General features: G+C 29.6%; 1 protein-coding gene across 2 annotated transcripts in view; it reads right to left on the reverse strand.

Moving 5' to 3' along the window:
• Nucleotides 1-19483, reverse strand: part of KLHL1 (kelch like family member 1) — a 273787-nt gene that overhangs the window by 67482 nt on the left and 186822 nt on the right. For both annotated transcript variants that reach the window (XM_006913780.1, XM_006913779.1), the window contains one exon: nt 8940-9126. In XM_006913780.1, the coding sequence (XP_006913842.1) occupies nt 8940-9126 (187 nt within the window). The remainder of the gene's footprint in view (nt 1-8939; nt 9127-19483) is intronic.

The raw sequence follows: 19483 nt of genomic DNA on the forward strand, positions 1-19483 counted from the left end.
CACCCACAAATTTCAGTTACTACAATATATTAACTTATTATATTTGAGTAATTTGCATAGAGTACAAACGGCTACTAGCTCTTCAATCCACAATCACTACTTAAATAACAGATGTACATCATGATCATGACCAGTCATGTCATTTCTTTTAAAGTCTGCTGGTGATTGATTATTGCACTTCTGTTATTGAGTGCAGACACAGGCTAATGTGTTACCTTTTAGTTTTCTGCTGATAAACACACTGTCATTTTACCTCCCCCTCCAAAAAAAAATGGATAATTGAAGATAGAATTGGCCAACAAAGATATAAATGGTGGATAAGAAAGAAAGGAAAATGATAATGCCAGAAGTAAAATTACAGGAGAATCATTGACTTCTGTACTTGGTTGGGGATTGCCTCTGGAGCTTCAACCCCCATTCTGTACTTGTACAGGCTTCCTGTACAAAGGCAATGCCGTCTGTACTTGCTCTTACTACCTCAGAGAATGCTCTTAAGCAGATAAGCAGGTAGACCAGGAAATTGTTTACAGTGGCAAAGTGTAAACATGCACAGAAACTGCCCACTCAGCCAGTAAATTAGATTTGGATCAAGCGAGTATGACATTTGGCATCATGGCTTTCCTAGAAATACAATATAGAGGTTACTATATACTATACTATACTATAACGGGGAGTGGGAAAATTTTCCTGTAAAGGGCCAGAGAGCATAAAACATAGGCTACGTGGGTCTTCTTACGGGTCTCTTTGTTGCAACTATATGGTCATTATAGAGTGAAAGCAGCCATAAACAATGGGTGAACAAGTGAGCAAGTCTCAATAAAACTTTATGGACACTGAAATTTGAATTACCCAAATATTCACTAAATGCATCATGAAATATTATTCTTTATTTGATTTTTCTCAATTATAATATAGAAAATTATAATATAGAAAAACAAAGCTATGCAAAACAGATGGTGGGCTAGGTTTGGCCTGTGGACCATAGTTTGCCAACCCATGCTCTTAAAATACCAATGAAGCATAAATATTCAGAGAAAATGGTACTTAACAAATGTTTATTGATCATAATAAAGTCAAGAAGTCTTTATTTTAGAAACAGGTTCAAATTCCAGATAGAAATTTGTATATCGTGTTTCACTTATCAGAGTGGCCTTTTCTAGCCAACTTTTATAACATAGCAACACTATCTCCGCATCCTGATTCCTCATCCTGATTCCCCTTTCTTTATATTTCACTATGACTTATCATCACACGAACTATAATAATTTGTACATGTGTTTATAGTTTCCTGAATATAATTTAAACTACAGCAAGCCAGGAACATTCGCTGTTTACCAGCATTAAGAACAGTGACTGGAAATTAGTAGGTACTCAATGAATACTTATAGAAGAATTAGATAATCCCAAAAGAGTTAGTTAGTTGATAATCTAACTAGTTGATAATCTGGGAAGCCAAGAAATGCTGAGAAACCAGCATTTTAATCCAATTTTATAATTAACATTTTTTAATTATTATAACATAGATTTAAAAACAACAAAATCTATTTTTCCTAAAATAGATTTGAGAGTTAGGAAATATTAAATAAAATAAATATTAAATAAAGTAAAAAGCAATATTAGCAGAATTATCAGAAAGCCACATTTTTTTCATTCAACATGTGAACATATATAAGAATGATTTTAATCTAATAGAATTATAGTTAGACTGCCAAATATATGATATCATCAATTATTTATGCCTATACATCAGAGGTAAACATTGAAATGGTCACCTGTAGAGATTCCTTTAAAGAAGCCACTTAAAAGCAAATTGTAATTATGTACAAAAAAAATACCTCTAACTGGACCTTATGACAATAGACCAAGCAAAGACTAAAAATAGTATAACGTGGAAATAATTTATTTATATGATGTTATAAAATATACTTAATTATCCTTATATTGAAAATCACTGTTTTAAAATCCTTATTCAATGAAGATTAAATTGATACTGAATTATTGAATTTCTGATGCATATAACATTTAGAAAACAATGGCTAATATTGAGGGTTATAATATATATGTGTGAATCAGATGTGCAAAAGCTTTTTCTAAGTGAACTCATATCGTTCATAAACTTGCTTTTAAAAGGAACTTTGTCTTGAAGTCAAAAGCTTACTACTGAGACCTTTCTTCTAATCTAGATTTTTTCTGTGAACCTTAAAAGCCTCAGCCTCAGTAAACAGAGGCTTAAGTGTGAACAAAAATCATCAGCAATGAATAATATATAACATTTCAAAATACTACTTGCACCATTATTTATTGAATAAACGTCAGTTAAGTTTTTATATCTGTCCTTGTCTTGACATTGCTCCAGAGTCCCAAATAAATATGTAATATTATTCTCATGATACATATGAGAAAAACTAACATTTGGAATATTTAATTATCTTGCTAATGATTGCAAGGCTCATACAACTCTAATTGTTTCAATTTTACTAAAATGGGTAAATGTCATTGCACCAAAAATATCTGGGTTGTCGGTGAAGAGTTAAGCCTCAAAGTCTGTATATAAATCCAAAGTCCTGAAATAATTAATTTAAAAAAATCCCTTATACGTCTAATAAATGCACATTAACCTGGACTGAGATAAAAATGCACATGCACATACATATAGCTATATTTTCAAAAGTTTAAATCTAGTATGGAAATGTATTTTTGGTTTGGAATTTTTTGTTGACACAAAAGGAAATACTTCATTTTCTTTTGTGTAATTTCCTTTTATATAAAATAAAATAAGTAATGAAAATACAACTATACCCTCCACGGGACACAGACACTGGGATGTTCTGAGGCATCAGCATTCTCAGTTCTCCCATCTCTTGCTTACTCTCGAGGATTTCAGATTGGCATCACCCTCGCCATTAAAATTCTTCTCTGTCCCTCAGCAGGTATGGCTGGATTCCTCGAGTAGTATGTATAATTAATATGCCTCCAGTGTAATAGAGTAAATTAAATGTGCTTATCCTCTTTGGTATTTATTCATGAATTTTCTCTTGCAATTAAATCATCTCTCAGTGGGTATATCATTGTGTGAACAGATCATTATCTACAAGTGTACGTTAGTATTTCTAGACCACATTAAGGCTGCATGCTCTTAAAAGAATTCTTTAAAAGTCAGGCATCAAGACTACCTGAGTACGAAACATAACTAACATACAAATTTTTTAAAGTTTTACATTAAGTAAAAATACATCCTATAATTTGGTATATCAAAGAATATTTCATATGCATAAAAGATGCCCCAAATCCTAGGTCATTATTCCAACATGTGAGATGTTATTACTATTAGAACAAAAATTGCAAAAAACATAAATAGATTTAGTAATGATTAGCCATAGTAAAAATGACACATTTTTGTGAATTATTTAATCATAATTTTGCATAATTTTACTTTTTTGCAAGTCTTGTGTCTGCTGCTTATTTGCCTTTTAAACATAAATGTGTAGTAGCTACAAAAATACTTGTACTTGATGGTTCACAAAAGCTTTATTTACAACAGCTAAAACTGGTACTATCCCAGGTGTCCACCAACAGAAAAATGGATACACAGATTACTATTAAGCAACTAAAAAAAGAATGAACTATTGATATACACAATACCATGGATGAATCACCAAAATATTATACCGATTGACAGAAATCTTAGGTAAAAGTGTATGGAATGTGTGAGTTCATTCAAATGGAGTCCAAGAATAGGCCAAGCTACTTTAAGCTGGAAAAACTTCAGAGAAGCTGTCTTTGGAGATGTGGGAGCTGGGGACTGACTAGTAAGGGAAATGAGGGAACTTTCTGGGGATATGGTAATGTTCTCTATCTTTTTAGATATTTGAATTATATATAAAACACATTTGAATTACATTTTGAAACACATATATATATACATATATATATATATGTGTTTCAAAACCCATTTAAAGGTACACTTATGATTTAAGCACTTCACTCTATGTTAATTTTGCTTAAAACCTCCAAATAATTTTAAAATTAGCCAATAATATGTGTTTAGGATAAGGAATATCTATACCTACAACTTGTAAATGCATTACAAAATTCGATATATGAGTAGAGGAATGAAAGATGGATAAATATGTGATAAAGTAAATGTAACATAATATTAACTATAAAATCTAGCAAATACATGGATGGATGTACCCCATATGATTCTTTTAACATTTTTATACATTCAAAAATGTTATAATACTTTGGGAAAATGAGAATGATTAAAAATATTATGTTTTCAATATAACTGGATCGGTGTAATAAAAGTGGCAAGCATATTATACAAGATATTATAGAAGTGGTACAAGTAAGGATAACTGAGAAGCCAAGAGTGGGAGAATACTACAGTAGGGTTAGACAAGCAAAACAGGGCCACAGAAGGAGAAAGACTCTGAATCTCATGACAATGTATGTGCATGGGGAGTACTGCAACTTACGTAGGGCTTCGAATCTGAGGAAGTGAGTCATGCAATTTGATAAAGATTAGAGTTATCATTTCCAGACATTTGTGATAGATGCAAAACAGGAAAAATACTGCCAGTTAAATTTGGAATGGTAGGTGGAAAAGGACAGATGTTGCATTGCACGAGTGAAGGATTTTGGGTTCTAGCTGAAGGATGACAATCTCAAGAAGGTTTTAACTTTATTATTTTATTTACTTGTTTGTTTTAATGATCACTCTCAAGGTGGTAATAAATTGATTTGGCAGAAGTGAGCTGAATGGGTGGGATTGGAGGGAGACTGGAAGTAGGGAGATCATCACCTAGCTTATTTATGAGTTGTAAGAAAAAGTAAATCCATTTGAAAAACACATGCATTATCCTAGGCCTGCAGGCGTAGGTGATAAAATTTCACGTGAAGTAGTGGAAATGCTGATGTAAATTAGACAGTCTCTGATAACTTATTAGCTATGGAGGGCTGAATAATTCTGGTGACTAAAGTTTAAAGCCATGTTAGATGAAAATAATGCTGGTAAGGTATATTTGAGAAGATTAATAGTTTTTTTGATAGTAAGAAATATAATAACCTTGTGTTAATTATAGAACTTTTATTTAATAATTATGCCATGTATTTAAGCCTAGAAATACTCGATCACAGAAAAATCAGATTTTTATGTTTCATATTTAAAAGTAGCTTTTTTCACATGCATAATTTGTTGTTTGAGGAAATAATATACGCATAAAAATTAAATGGAAAAAATGAGTATTTCAGAACATTTGTAATAAGACTTTATTTTAAAAGGAATCTATTGAATGTGACCTTATAAATTTGTATTTGTGTACATAAATTTTCTGAAAATTTAAGCATATATATTTCTGGGACATTTAAAAATGCTAAACTAATAGTTTTTTATACCTAACTTGAAAATAAAATTTTAAAATATAGGCTGAATTTTAATGCAATGTCTATTATATTTCATTTTGATATGTCATTAAAAAAAGCTCATGAGAAATTGATCAAATAGATAATTTTAAATTAGGGATAAATAGTTAAAATATTTATAATTCTGTGTACGTAAAATTAATTTACAAACATGAAAGAAAAGTAAATATAATAGAGCACATTTAATTTTTTCAATTACCTACTTTTTTATATTACTTCTTTCTCCTTAAATCATAAAATAAGTTTTATTAACTGGCTTGGGATTTTTTGTTCACCCACTATGTTAGAGAGCTAGTTATAAAGTTCAGCAAAATCTTAAAAATCATATATTAAGAATTTATAGTATGTCAAGCTTTTGTGCTGGCATTTTAAAAAGTCTCTCAGCACATATCAGTAATAGGTTAAATGTGGGCAAAAGGGTATAAGAAATAACACAAATTTTGGAATTATACAGATAACTAGATTAAAACTCTTCCTTAACTATTTATTAATGTTAGAAATTAAAAAAACATTTTTTAACTTCTGTCAAAATGATCAAGAATATACTCTCAACACAAGCTTGTTGTACAGAGTAAATGAAATTTTGTATATGATAGTGCTTGGAAGTAGATATTTAAAATATACGTCATTGATGAAACAGTTTTATCATTTCCAAATGATCAGTTACTGAGGACAAATATCATACATTCTTAATATATTTTCTATTTGAAGGGTCCTATTGTGAAAATTATTTAGGTAACAGCAATCTTCTATTTACAAATCTTCCAAAGATTTAAATATGAGAAGAAAGGCAAAAAGAGAGAGAATAGTGCTCTGAATTTTCATAATATCTACAGAAAATATGCAAGAATTGTATGCATGGTTTATCAATCCCACGAGATAACATCTGAATCCCAGTTATCATGGAGCTGAAGAGAAATCCAAGGAATGTTTACATAGCCCATTCTAAGGCATAATATAAACATGCAAATAATTTCAAAAAAATACACTGAATATTGTACATCATATGGTATCGTATTGTATTATTCTTCAAATTACTCATGCAAAATTAATTCCATATTTTTGATAATTTATATTTTCTTTTTTTCTTTTACATTTTCATTCCCTTTGCCTCAATGCTTTTCAAGAAAAGACAATTTTAAGATAAAATCTTAGTGCCCATTTAGAGATAACACAAGTTAATAAGGTGTAGAAAACACTCTGTAAGCAGTAAAAGCACAATGCAATTTCAAGAGAGTACCTTGAAAATGTCCTAGTTGCTCTTTAAATACTTGAAACATTGGATTTCTAGAAATTTTTGCTTACCAAGAAAAATAGGTTCTTTTATAGTTTGGTATAAAGCGTTAGATTTTTATCTAAGTTTATGGGATAAATTTAATATCCAATTCTTATAGGGCTAAGTATATGCTAAGAATTCCTAAAGATTCCTTCAAAAAATTTTTTTCTGTTTTATTTCTGATTTAATCAGGATTATCTTTTGAAACCTCCTATTTTATCACATTCTTTTAAGCCTCTACCTTACTGGAAAGTGTAACAATAACTAAATTGTTAGTATTATTCAATTCCAAAATAAAAGAGATCCATAATTCCTAACAAACTACATTAAAAAAAAAATCTCTTTTGTCTCAAAAGATTGTAAGATTAGAGAAATTAAAATGCTGGCAAACAGTTTAACTCAATAGACTACATGTTCTCATGTTCTTTTGTGCTATAACAATTGTAACTAAAGTCAAATTAGTCATGCCTTTTGGTTCTTTAATAGTACAGCGACTTTTGTACCAGTGTTAATTTATTATTTTTTCAGTCTTAGTCACAAGATGACCAGATTCAATAAATTTTTTCTATTATTTATTTATTTAAAAACCGTTATGTGTAGATTTACAAATGCTTTGCTCTTGTATGGGCACTTTTTCTGTAGCATACTGTGTTCTTTAAAAACAAATTCCACTCATTTGTCCTTAAAATTTGATAAACATGTATAAAACCATTACCCATTTATGAAACCTGAGACTTAGATAAACAAATTTATTGAAAGTCACAAGAAATCAAAGTATTCACTTTTACAAGTAAAATGAAGATATTACAATGTTACAATAAACTTTGTATGCTTCTACTCCAAGAGATGGCTAATGATGTCAGGTGATGCATGTTATTAAGTATTTGTCACTCTCATGGGGACAACATGGATACAGGTTAACAGGTTTGTTTTCTTAGCTTGAAAAAAAATTCTTTGGCATTTTAGTTTAATTTTTTAACTACTTTTTGGTTAGATTTGTATTCGATATTCTGTTTTACCACTCTAAAAAAGAGGGTCATTAACCACTCTTTTCTTTGAAAACTTCTGACATGTTCTCTTAAATTAATAGCACATATTAAAGAGAGAGGAATGGAGGAGAAGAGGAGGCAGGGAAGGAGGGAGGGAGGGAGAGAGAGAGATTTTTCTAGTTCTTAAAGCAACATGTTATTGACCCCTTTTAAACTCATAGTTATGCTTTTTTAAATATGTTAATACTCTAGTGCTCATTCAATGTGATGAATACTAGAAATCAACATCTCAGTAAATAGAAGTTAGATTTTTCAAAACATTAAACTAGTGAAAGGCATCGAGACTGAAATGGGAATGTGTCATTTTCTATTGTTATATAAATTGTTTTCTAATTATATAAATTATTAGCTGCTATTTGGAATCTTACTTCACAGAGGTTGAGGTAAGTTTTGCTGCTTCTTTCCGATTCTTTCAAAACAAACTCCCTTAGTAGGGGTTCAAAATGTGATCACATTCTATTGTTCCCAACTGCATTTTTCACATGAGCATTAAATACATTATAGACAATGATATCACTAATTATACACAAATATATTTGTCTTGTGTACTTGTTCAAGAAAATTAAGACCCACATAAAGGCTGAAGAGGACAAATGTTAATTGAGTTATTCCACTAAAAATAGTAAGAACAAAACCTTCACATGTAAGTGTTCAATTTTTTAACAAAACATTCACTTTCTTTTGAAGGGAAAATTTTATAAAATAATTAAATTTGTGAATTATAAATGCCACAGTTTTTACACTCATTTATAATTGTCTATTTATTTGTCTAGCTTCTATATGATATTCTTAACTTCTCAAAAGCAGAAATTCTCTTTTAATACTACACTCATCAAGAAAATACCTGGCTCATTACACTTCCTTTACTCAGAATGAGAATATCGTTCTCAATATATCCAACAAATTACTTGGCCTGTGTTTTCTAAGAAAGTGCTTTAAATCCCTTTTTTATTTCATATAAAATTTATACATAAAGCACAAAAGATAAAGGATTTAAAGATGAATAAGAAACTGAAGTAGCAACTACATACTGAAAGAGGTGTGTTTTTAGTTGTTTCCTTAATCTTAAAATTTTAATGGATAAAACTAAGTTTATGTGAAGTTTGTTGGTATTATACAGATTCCAATGTTAAAATTGTGCCATGATATGATATTGGGTATATGTTATATATAGATCTAGAATCATATACCTTTGTTGTTATCCATTCCTCCTACAGCATACAGAGTTCCAACTGTAGATTTTCTGGGTTTAGTTCTTGGACTTTGCATTAAAGTTCTTCTTTCCGGTAACAGATGATATTTCATTGCTTCCAGAATCAGCTTTTGACATTCCAGATCATTCTTAAATAATGCATGGTTTTCTAGGTCTGCCAATATCTGTAAATAATATACAATCACTATTAATAATGCTTTCATAGGAATAAACATGTCAATAGTTAAAATGAGAAGCTTAATGTTTATGATATTACCCCTATGTTGAGAGGTATGCAAGAAATAGTAAGAATTAATTACATTGACAAGTAAATATAAGTAAAATGCATGCCTTTTAAGAGAAACAGAATGAATATTGTTTTTGATTCAATATTGTTTATCATTTTACTATACAGAATATAAAGGAACTAATTGCAAGAGATCTCTTTTTTCCATTTTCTTTCATTTTATGAAACCTGTTTATAAATCAAATATAGTTGCCTATGTTGGCCATAAACATGTCTGGTGAGGAAAATTCAAAAGTACCCTTCAACAAATTAGCTCATCACAAGCCTATTATAAATATTTGTATATTCTAAGATGTTCTAGGTATAGTTTAAGTGCTTTAAATAGTTTAATCAGATTAGAAAAATCTCAGTAAGAATGAAAACAAGGCAAAATAATAGTCTCCAGTAGTGAAACTAAATTTTATACCAAAATTCCCAAACCTGAGAGAACAATGGAGTGCAACAGGCACTTTTAAGCTATGTTATGTCTCTGCCGCACTGGGTTTTTTATCCCCACAAAATTTTCTGCGTACATTTCTTTGAACACATCTTAAGTATGTTTCATTTTCTTCTTCCTCTGTTGCTCTTTATATTCTCATTTTCCTCAATCTTTTAACATCACATTCTTTCTTAATCAACCAATGTGTCATTTTGAGTGACAGTTAAATCTGTTACATAGATTTAGAAAATTAATAAGTAAATTAATAAAGAAAATGTAACATTGACTCACTGACTTTTTCTCCTACATTGGTAAGAAACTGTACCACATCCATACACTAATGTTTATTGAATGAGTAAATTAATATATAACGGCAATGTATAATTAATTAATTAATTTTAACGCTATAATTCTAACCTTAATTAAGCTTATTTAGCCATTATAATACATAAATTACTGTTAGAGGTGCCAGAAAGAATATAAACACATATAAGATATTATATATAAGATGTGGGAAAGATAACAGAATAACTCTGAGATTGAATAGGAGTGTATTACAATTATCAGATACTTTGGAATATAGAAGAGAAGATGTTTAATTAAGCTCCAAGATAAGTTTCCCTTCTTGTATACTAAACCTTAGTTGCCTTTCTACCTACTTTTATTCTGAACACTAAATAAGAAAAAATAAATAGAAAAAAAAATGCTATGGAATAGGATAAGAGACCACTAGTGGAATTTTTTAAAAAGGATTACTGTTTTACACTTTCAGTAATTTTTTATTTTTAACCACCAAAAAGATATCTATTTTAACAATGTCCCAGTGGTCTTTATAAACTTAAACAAACAACCCTGAAAACCTGAGAGAAGTATTTTAATATGACTCTTGGTCATTTGCATGTCAAAATACATTTTTCTTAAATCTAAGCCTTTCCCTTTCCTTAAAAAGTAGTTAGCCTTTACAGTGATAGCTTTGTACATGTCTGGAATTATCTCTCATCAATTCTTCTTTTCTTTGTTCTTCTCAGCCTTTTTCACCTTGTATAGGAAAATTTGGAATTACTTGATCATAAAAAACTGTTGTCAGGTGTACACTCTAGGAACATCTTATCCAGATGTTCCAAATTCCAACAGTTTACAAATTCCAGATAAAAGAGGAAAACCTAAAGGAAAAATTCCAAAGATATGTATTTCTCTTCTATTTTTCCTTAGAAAACTATAACTCAGAATCAAAATGTTTAACTGGGAGTTTGGGTAATGGCTTAGGTTTTAAATAAGTAGATTTATGACATAGTTGTAAACATCTTTAAATCTTGGCATATGAGTACAGAGGGTCATTTACATTAAAAAGAGTTCATATACTATTCCTGATATTTAGATGACTCTTTTGACCACTTAGGGTTGATTAGTTTTAGCTTAAAATGAACTCTATGCTTTCTTGATTTTATCATCATACACAAATAACTCTGGCACAATATTTTAATAAATATAAGACTTAATTTTCATTTCTAATATTTTAAACTCTTGTACACTAGTGGTATGGGTCCAGAAAGCAATAATTAGTTTTATAGTTTAGGAATACCAAAATATAAGATTGCTTAAATAAAATTTCAATAAATTATGTCTTTTATAAAGATTTAATTTTGTGAATTCTTGCAGTGCTACATGTCAAGAAAACTTATTGTGTTAGCTTACATTGTAATTTTTATTTCTTTGGACAACTTTAAAGAAATAGACTAACATTAAATTAATTTATGGTAATTCTTGAATAATTTTTTGATTTCTAAGTAAGAAAAAGTGACTAACATTGGTCATGAAAATATTTCTATATGTTTCTAGTTTCACATATATATAATGGATATAGATGAACATAATATGTAACATGTTTTAAATGTTAGTTTATATGATAAAACTTGTTAAAATGAAATAAAATGTGTGTTCTTGGGGAAAAAATGATTTAGACAGTTTTCTTTGTGGTTGAAAGATAAAGGTCATTCAGATTAAATTATGCTATTAACACAAAAGACTACAGAGAAATCAAAATATACATACAAGATAAAACATCGTTCATTATTTCTTCAGGAAAATGTTACAATTTAAAAACTTTAATAACATGATATAGACATTGATGATAAAACTAAAGCTAAAAACATTGATTTTATCATCTATTTGAATAGCTAAATATGTATCCTAAACACATACATGCAAAGATATATAAGGGTTATTTCAACATTTTTATGAACAATAGGTAATTTTAAAAGAAAATTTAAGAAATTCTATAAAAACAAAGTGTCAGAAGCCAGTCAACTCTAAGTGCTTAGGATTACAATAATTTCAAGTAATATTTTAAAGGAAATTAATTTCTCAATGTTCGTAGATATATGCATAATTAAAAATATTATAAATTATTTATTTCAAAGTATGGCATGGGGGATATACAAAATAAAATTAAAATTTGTCTTTCTATAAAATGACCAAGGTATTCTATACTTAAATAATATATTCCATTTTATTAACAAAACAATGTATAAAATTTCTTAACTTTGTCATACTCCTAATCATTTGACTAAATTCTTCATTTTGAAAGAAAATGTATTCTTCATAAGCATTGTTACTTATTATTGCCTGTTTTATAAATTTTTACTTGCAATTATTTCTTTCTTATGGAGGCTATGACTTGGGTCTGTATTTCATCTCCTCTGATAACACTTTTTAGGATTATTATTTCATCCCAAAGTCAGACTCAAAGTCAGAATAATAAAGCTGCCTTTGAAACTTGTACTATCTTTAGATTTCATGTAATGATTCAAGGTTAACAGAAATATTGCCCCTATCTAGAAAAGGAGAATTGTGTTTCTTAAATTCTTCAGTTCTTAATGAAACCGAAATTATTGTGATGGCTCTTTTTTTGTCAGACTTAGAAAACATATCAATATGTTTTAGCAATTGTATACAACATAGAAAAATACTCATGTTATGTACAAATATATGTACAATAATTGTCTACAAATTAGATTTTGTTCTTAGGATACTACATATCAATACCCTTCCCAATCAAGGATAATTATAGTATTATGCAGTTTACAAAAAAGTATATATATGCCCTTGGAAGTTCCTCAATATCTTCACTGTTAGTATGTTCTTATAATTTAACTAATAATTGTCTACATACTTATAAATTAATGGTATATTAAACCTCAAGAAAAGTTTCCACCATCTACAAACCAATAATGTTCAGACTGTTTTGTCATCTAGAAGATATATCAGACATAAAAATATCTTGAGACTCAATATGAAGGGTAGTGAAGGATATATTAAAAATTAACATTACATAAATTATGAGGTTAATGCTTGGTTCCATGTCAGCTAGGCAGTCACTTTGCAAATATGCCCTAGTTCCTTGTTATCTTGGTAGGTTTTCTTTGTAACTAAATAATGACCAGAGTTATAGGTTAAACCTGTAGCTGTAGAATAGAACATAATCAAGAAACTTATATAAACCCTCTATATGATACCAGCATTGACTAATATGAAAATCAAGATAATTTATCCATTAATAGCTAGAACTCTCAACAGTAACTTTGATAGAGCCTTCCAGTTGCCAGAAATGGCAGAAGTTGACTAGAATAAATAAGTTCTCTGCAATTGTGTGCATTAAAACATTATTTCTTTTTTACGTATTGTTCTTAAAGTCCCATTGGTTTTATCACTAACTTTGCTTTAATTAAAAAAAAATAAAAAGAAATGTAATTATTGAAACAATAGTTCTTAGAAATAACTGTTACATTTATTATTCAAATACAAAGAATTTGCTTGTTGATCTTTTGAGGAATTGAACCACATTTTTAAAATTATCCACATTTAGCAAAATATTGATGAGTGTTTTAATCTTGTGTGTTCACACTTAGACACTCCTCAAACTTGTTTCCAAGTATTTGTGTGAATTTATTTCAAATGCTTGTAATAAATTGAAAATCATGACTCTGAAAGTATTGCTTCACAAACATGGAATGCATTATTCAAGTAGCTGAATTTTGCAGTGTTTTTCCAAACTCCGGAAAAGAAAAGAAATTTCCATATCATTCAAAAAATTGTCTCCTTTCTGTATAATTTACCTTAACGTGTCAAAGAAGATACTCTCTTGGCTAGAATCCTTGTCATGATTCTCTGTACTCACTTGCATGTACAGATACTCTCTTAACATTGTAAATAAATCTTTTTCTTATCATAAGAAGACAAAATCAAAGGCATGGATTTATTTGTGCTGCACAACTTACTCAATACATAAAGAGTATACAGCTTTAGTTTTGTATTAAAAGTCAGAAAATATTTACATTATAAAAATTTGCATTATAACCTTAAAATATCTTAAAGCAATAGTAGCAAGCAAATATTATAGCAGCATACCTATGAATAAGAAAATATCTATATTGTAAGTTATTTCTTAACTAAGAGTAATACTGCATGAATAAAGACATAATTTGAAAGGCAAAGTAACTAACAGAATTGGCACAGAGCATAGAACACACATCTATACCTATTATCTGGTCAGGAAGTTCATTGGAAAAATGAAATGTAATATTGAATTAACACTTAAAGAAAGATAAATTTAAACTTACTTGGACCAAATAAAGTATTACATCTTATAATACTATATCCTTGGGCTATCAAGGTTATGAAAACATTCTCACATTTTTAAGAATGTGACAAAATTTCATATACTTTATATATAGCATAATATCTTAGTTTCATTTTTCTACTGGGTGTTGTGCTAAAATAAATCAGCTCACAGAATTTGGATCTATAAAACAAAATTGAGTCCTATGAGAAGTGACAGTCCTTAGAGAACAAGTGCCAGTTTCATACATAGTTCAAGTTTTCTGCTTGATCAAATGAGTAAGATAAATTATAAAATATCATATGCTGTAAGCTACAGGAAAAAAATGATTTTTATTTCATCTTATAAATAAGTCTGATACTAATAAAATATTTTCAGGTATTTTTATTAAGTGGTTTATGAGACAGTCCATTGTCTTACACTCAATGCTAAATAAACCATAAGCCTGCTTAACATCAGTGTAACGTGCTGGTGAAAGGAGAGGGTTTAGTTATCGTAAAACTTAGTAGCAATACAATGAATGGTGAACTCATACGTAAGACTGTACTGCTTTGCGAAGGAAACATAAACTGACTCATGCCTAGAGAGGTTTTCTATATATCTCCTCCCTTTCAGATAGATTTTCAAAGACATAGAGGAAGATGAGAAGGTAGGCTGGAAACTTGGCAATGTAAGTTAGATGGTTCACCAATGCTAACAGCATTTCATCAGTTATTATTTGAGTATCTGCTGGGCCTGGAGAAAATAACTCAACTGTAGCCAGAAAATCAGTCTGGAGCCTGAAAGAAACTCATCAATACAAGTAGATAGATCTTCATATTACACTTATAGGCCCATTAAGATCAGTTAAAAAGAATCTTGGCAAAGGATAGAATCATGACATTTTAAGAGGCTGAAATATCTTTTAGTCATTTTTATTGGTATAACCACTCTTCTGGCTAAATTTTTTGAGGACATTACTTCTATTTTTAAATAAATGAGAATAGTAGATATAATAAAACTTTCCATGTTGTCTTTAAGTGCTGTCATTTCAAAAGCAAAACACAAATTACTGACAAGCAAAACCTTACATCAAATATAGCTGAATGCTTCCTGCTCAAGTATTTGGAAAAGAAAAAACAAGAAGAAACCATCTATTAAATAAGGAGCAGGTTCATTAATTTTATTCTGAATACAGAAATATTTGATTGCTTTAAGATGAAAAGTAATTGACTCAGTTGACAGTATAAATAGAGAAGAGTGACATAAAACAAGTAGAGCTCATAAAATTACCTCACATGATGGTTCTTATTAGTGAAAAGTGAAATGAGTTTTATGCTGCTATAATTTATGATTAGCTTTTATTTATTTAACATGAGTTTCCAGTTATATAGGTAGTTTGAAAACTCAGTATTTCTAAAACTGAAATAAATGATCCTGTGCCTTGCCTGAACATCACCTTCACCCTGAAATTTTTTCTAAGTATCCCAGGTAGGCTCTGTTACTTGCATTCATTCATTCATTCATTCACCAAATATTTAGTCAGAACCAATTTTGTGCCAGGTGCTGTCATAGGTCCTGGATACCTGTAGTCTCTCTCATCACTAATCTATTCTACTTAAGCCCATCCTTCTTCTCATCCCATAGGACACCTTTGTTAATTTATCTAGGCTATAATCAAAACTATGCACTAGATTCTTACCGTTTGCAAAATGTTATTCTACATCTTTAGATCAGCATGCCAAAAATTCTATAATACAACTTCATATTAGCTATTCAGTCACTTTGAACAACATGCTAGTGCACATTATTCTGTATTTCAGAGTTTAGCTCTTCTGATTTCTTTCCTCTCATCTGAATAGATCATGCATTTTTTAAAAGGTAATATCTGTAAATGTTTTTTCCCCTGAGGCTTCCATTAAAATATGCCCAATTTTCAGAGTCCAGTTTAAGTTCTTTTACTTCCATGAAGACGTACCTAATTTTTCAGGCCATAGTTGGCAAAATTTGTTTTTATCAGTTATATCAGACTTTAATCAATTGCCATCTGTGTAGTCACTTAAGGGCTTATTAATCATGCTAAGTCATAAACTTATAGAAATTAGGGGGAAAAGTCTAGCAAGTTTTATTGGGCACCACTAACAGGGTTACAGGATCCTAAGAATTTCTCCATAATTATTTAAGTGGTTGATCATTTATTATGATCGTAATATCTATTAATTTATTTGAAATAATGTATTTAGTATTGAAGTCTGAAAAATATACAATGTATATGCAGAAATATAGTCAATATCACATCTCAAATTAGTGTCATAAATTAATCATCTTCATAAATATTTATAGTCTTTCAGAACTATCTTTATTTAACAACCAACCAAATATCTATATTTCTAAATGATTTATCCCATATCCAGCTGATAACATCCTTATTTCTAGTCATCCTCAATAGCAAATTTCCATTACATGGATTATTGGGATCTTGAACCTTATGATAAGATGATTTGACTTTTAACCAAGACAAATTAAACTTAGATGTTCCACTGACAATTCAAGCTCACACATTTAAATCTGAACTTATTCTTTCCCATTTCCATTGTTCTTCCTGTACTTGACTTATGCTTTCTATTTTTTATTGATGCTTTAAGGTATTTCTTTACCTGTACTTCTATTCTAAGCTACTTCTGTTTAACCTGATTCAAACTATTTTGGAAAATACAAACTATTTGGAAAATACAATATTTCCAAATTTATCTTTTTTCCTGAAATATCTGAACCATTGACAATATTCTTAGGACTTGGACTTGATATGTGATTTCTTTAACTGATGATATAGGACTGTATAGCTTACAGTTAGCAGGCACTAGTAGACTACTTTTATCTTGCTTTTATGGTTTTATATGTAGCTGTCTCATTTCTAAATATTAACTGTATTTATTTGAATTTTAGTAATAACAGTAATAAAGGTAAAATCTGGAGAAGTATACTTTTATAAAATTCTGTTATGTGTAATCTTATTTTGCAAAAAGATAATTGGAAAAGAACATGTTCAAATGTGTGCAAATTCATCAGACAGACTGTTATTTGTGTTTATACTTCCTTTAGCTTGTTCCCCAAAACACTTCTGGTTGAGAAATGCAGATCATATTGATTGGTGAGCCATCTTTGCCATCTCAATGAGGAATAGATAGAGATTCAAATTGAGAAGAATACAAAAGGCACATCTGCACTATTTGAGGACATTATGAGACTTATGAAAGAGAGATTTACTTAATCTGTAGCACTAAATTAATTGAAGGCATTCTTAGCTTTTGAGTTTCTTGTAGTAACAACTTTCAACTTTTTAAATATGCATTGGACTATGTTTGTGTTATAGTCTGCATGATAGAGAGATACTCAAGGCCCAGTATTTATCTCCAGAGATATTATACCTGAGAACATGATCATGGTGTTTGATAAATAGTTGTTGACACAGCAACAAATATATCTTTTCTTAGAATAAAAATATTAATAGATATTTGAATTTGCCTTGCTGCTTACTTTTCAAAATTCTCCCTTCTTTTCCAAAGATATTTAGCATGTTCCTAACTGCCTAATATTTACTATAGACCTTTCCTGGCTTGGACAATTTCCTAAGTTATAATTTATACTAACTTTTTCTTTTTTTTTTTTTTTGCAGAACTCTTATGTCTGCTAGCTACCAAAACTCAAAATACCAATATTCTAAAGAAAACAAACATTTAATTATAAAAACATTTAATTGTTATTAGTTGAATAGTTTTGCTAATATTTTATAGAATTATCTCAATAACTAGCTCTTATTGCCTGAAATTAAAGAACTATATTATAGCCAAATGGGGTCCTCAAATCAGAATCTGAATTCAAACCATCTTGTGATAAGTAGAATATCCCTAAAATAATAAAATTTAATTTTCATATTCAATGTGATCCTTCATTTCTGTATATTTTTCCTACAAGAAATTTCTCTGAACTAAGAGATAACAGCCACACACTAACCATAGCTAACAAGTGCAGTGGGCTAAGCGCACATGTTATTCTCAAGTGTACCTTCCTTGAGAGGGTCATATCTGCAAGTGGCCTATGCACCATATCCAGAAGAAGTAACTACCTTAAGCCTGTAAAGAGCATCTCATGCTACAAGAAAGATTGGGAATTTTTTGTCTGCTTCACCCATATTTTATCTCAGAGACATTAATTCTGATGGTAAGAAGCAAATGATGCCCCTGGAAGTTCTCTGACACAAATCTCCAGGAAAATAATTGAAGAGACTGCATTCATTACTATTTAGAAAACTAGATTCCCTGATTTCATCAATAATGTAAACTGCATAAAAAATTTTTGTTTTGTTTTAGTCCAATTTCGATGATCTTTAAATAAAAACCTTTTAATTTCTCTCACACTAATTATAAGATATCAGTCAGTATTTCTCTTCTCTCATTTCACTAAGAGAAGATGGAGAAAGAATTTTAATCACTGCATATTTGCAGATTTCCAGCTTTCTTTAGATTTACTCTGATCAAAGCCTAACATACCTCTTTTGATCATCATCAATGAAATAAGTTCCTGTGAAAACATCAAGGTGGATGCATCTTGCAAGTCAATAAGGGATTAAAATAATTCTCCCAAGTGAAGCTAATTCCACTGGGCATACACTCTGTCTGTAGAGTTTCTAAAGTTTGGGTATGAAATGAGTTGTTCAAACATCTTAACTGAACAAACTTCAGGGATGAAAGAAAATATAAGCTTATTAATCTTAATACTAAGGACATTGAAATAATTGTAATGTGTCAAACCATATGCCAGACACTTGGGATATGCAAAAGGTAATGTATCAGTTTCTAACTGAAATAATTTATAATACTATTTATATTATAATAGAGCATATAATTATTATTGTCTAGTACAGTTAACTAGAATATATTAAGCTCTGTTGAGAAGCCTAATATATTATTATCCAACAGCCTAGTTTTCAATGGGTTGACTTTTTCAAATCAAGAATCATTAAACAATCCATTCTTCTTTCATTCTTTACATAAAACCCTCCTGGACTTGCACAACAGTTGAGAGTCATTGCAAGGAGCTACATTAATCATTCTACTGTGTGTGTGTGTATGTTTGTGTGTGTGTGTGTGTATATATATATACACACACATATATATAATATATATATTATATGTGTATATATAATATATAATATGTGTA

Source organism: Pteropus alecto, unplaced genomic scaffold, assembly GCF_000325575.1.
Source record: "Pteropus alecto unplaced genomic scaffold, ASM32557v1 scaffold72, whole genome shotgun sequence".
Lineage (NCBI taxonomy): Eukaryota > Metazoa > Chordata > Mammalia > Chiroptera > Pteropodidae > Pteropus > Pteropus alecto.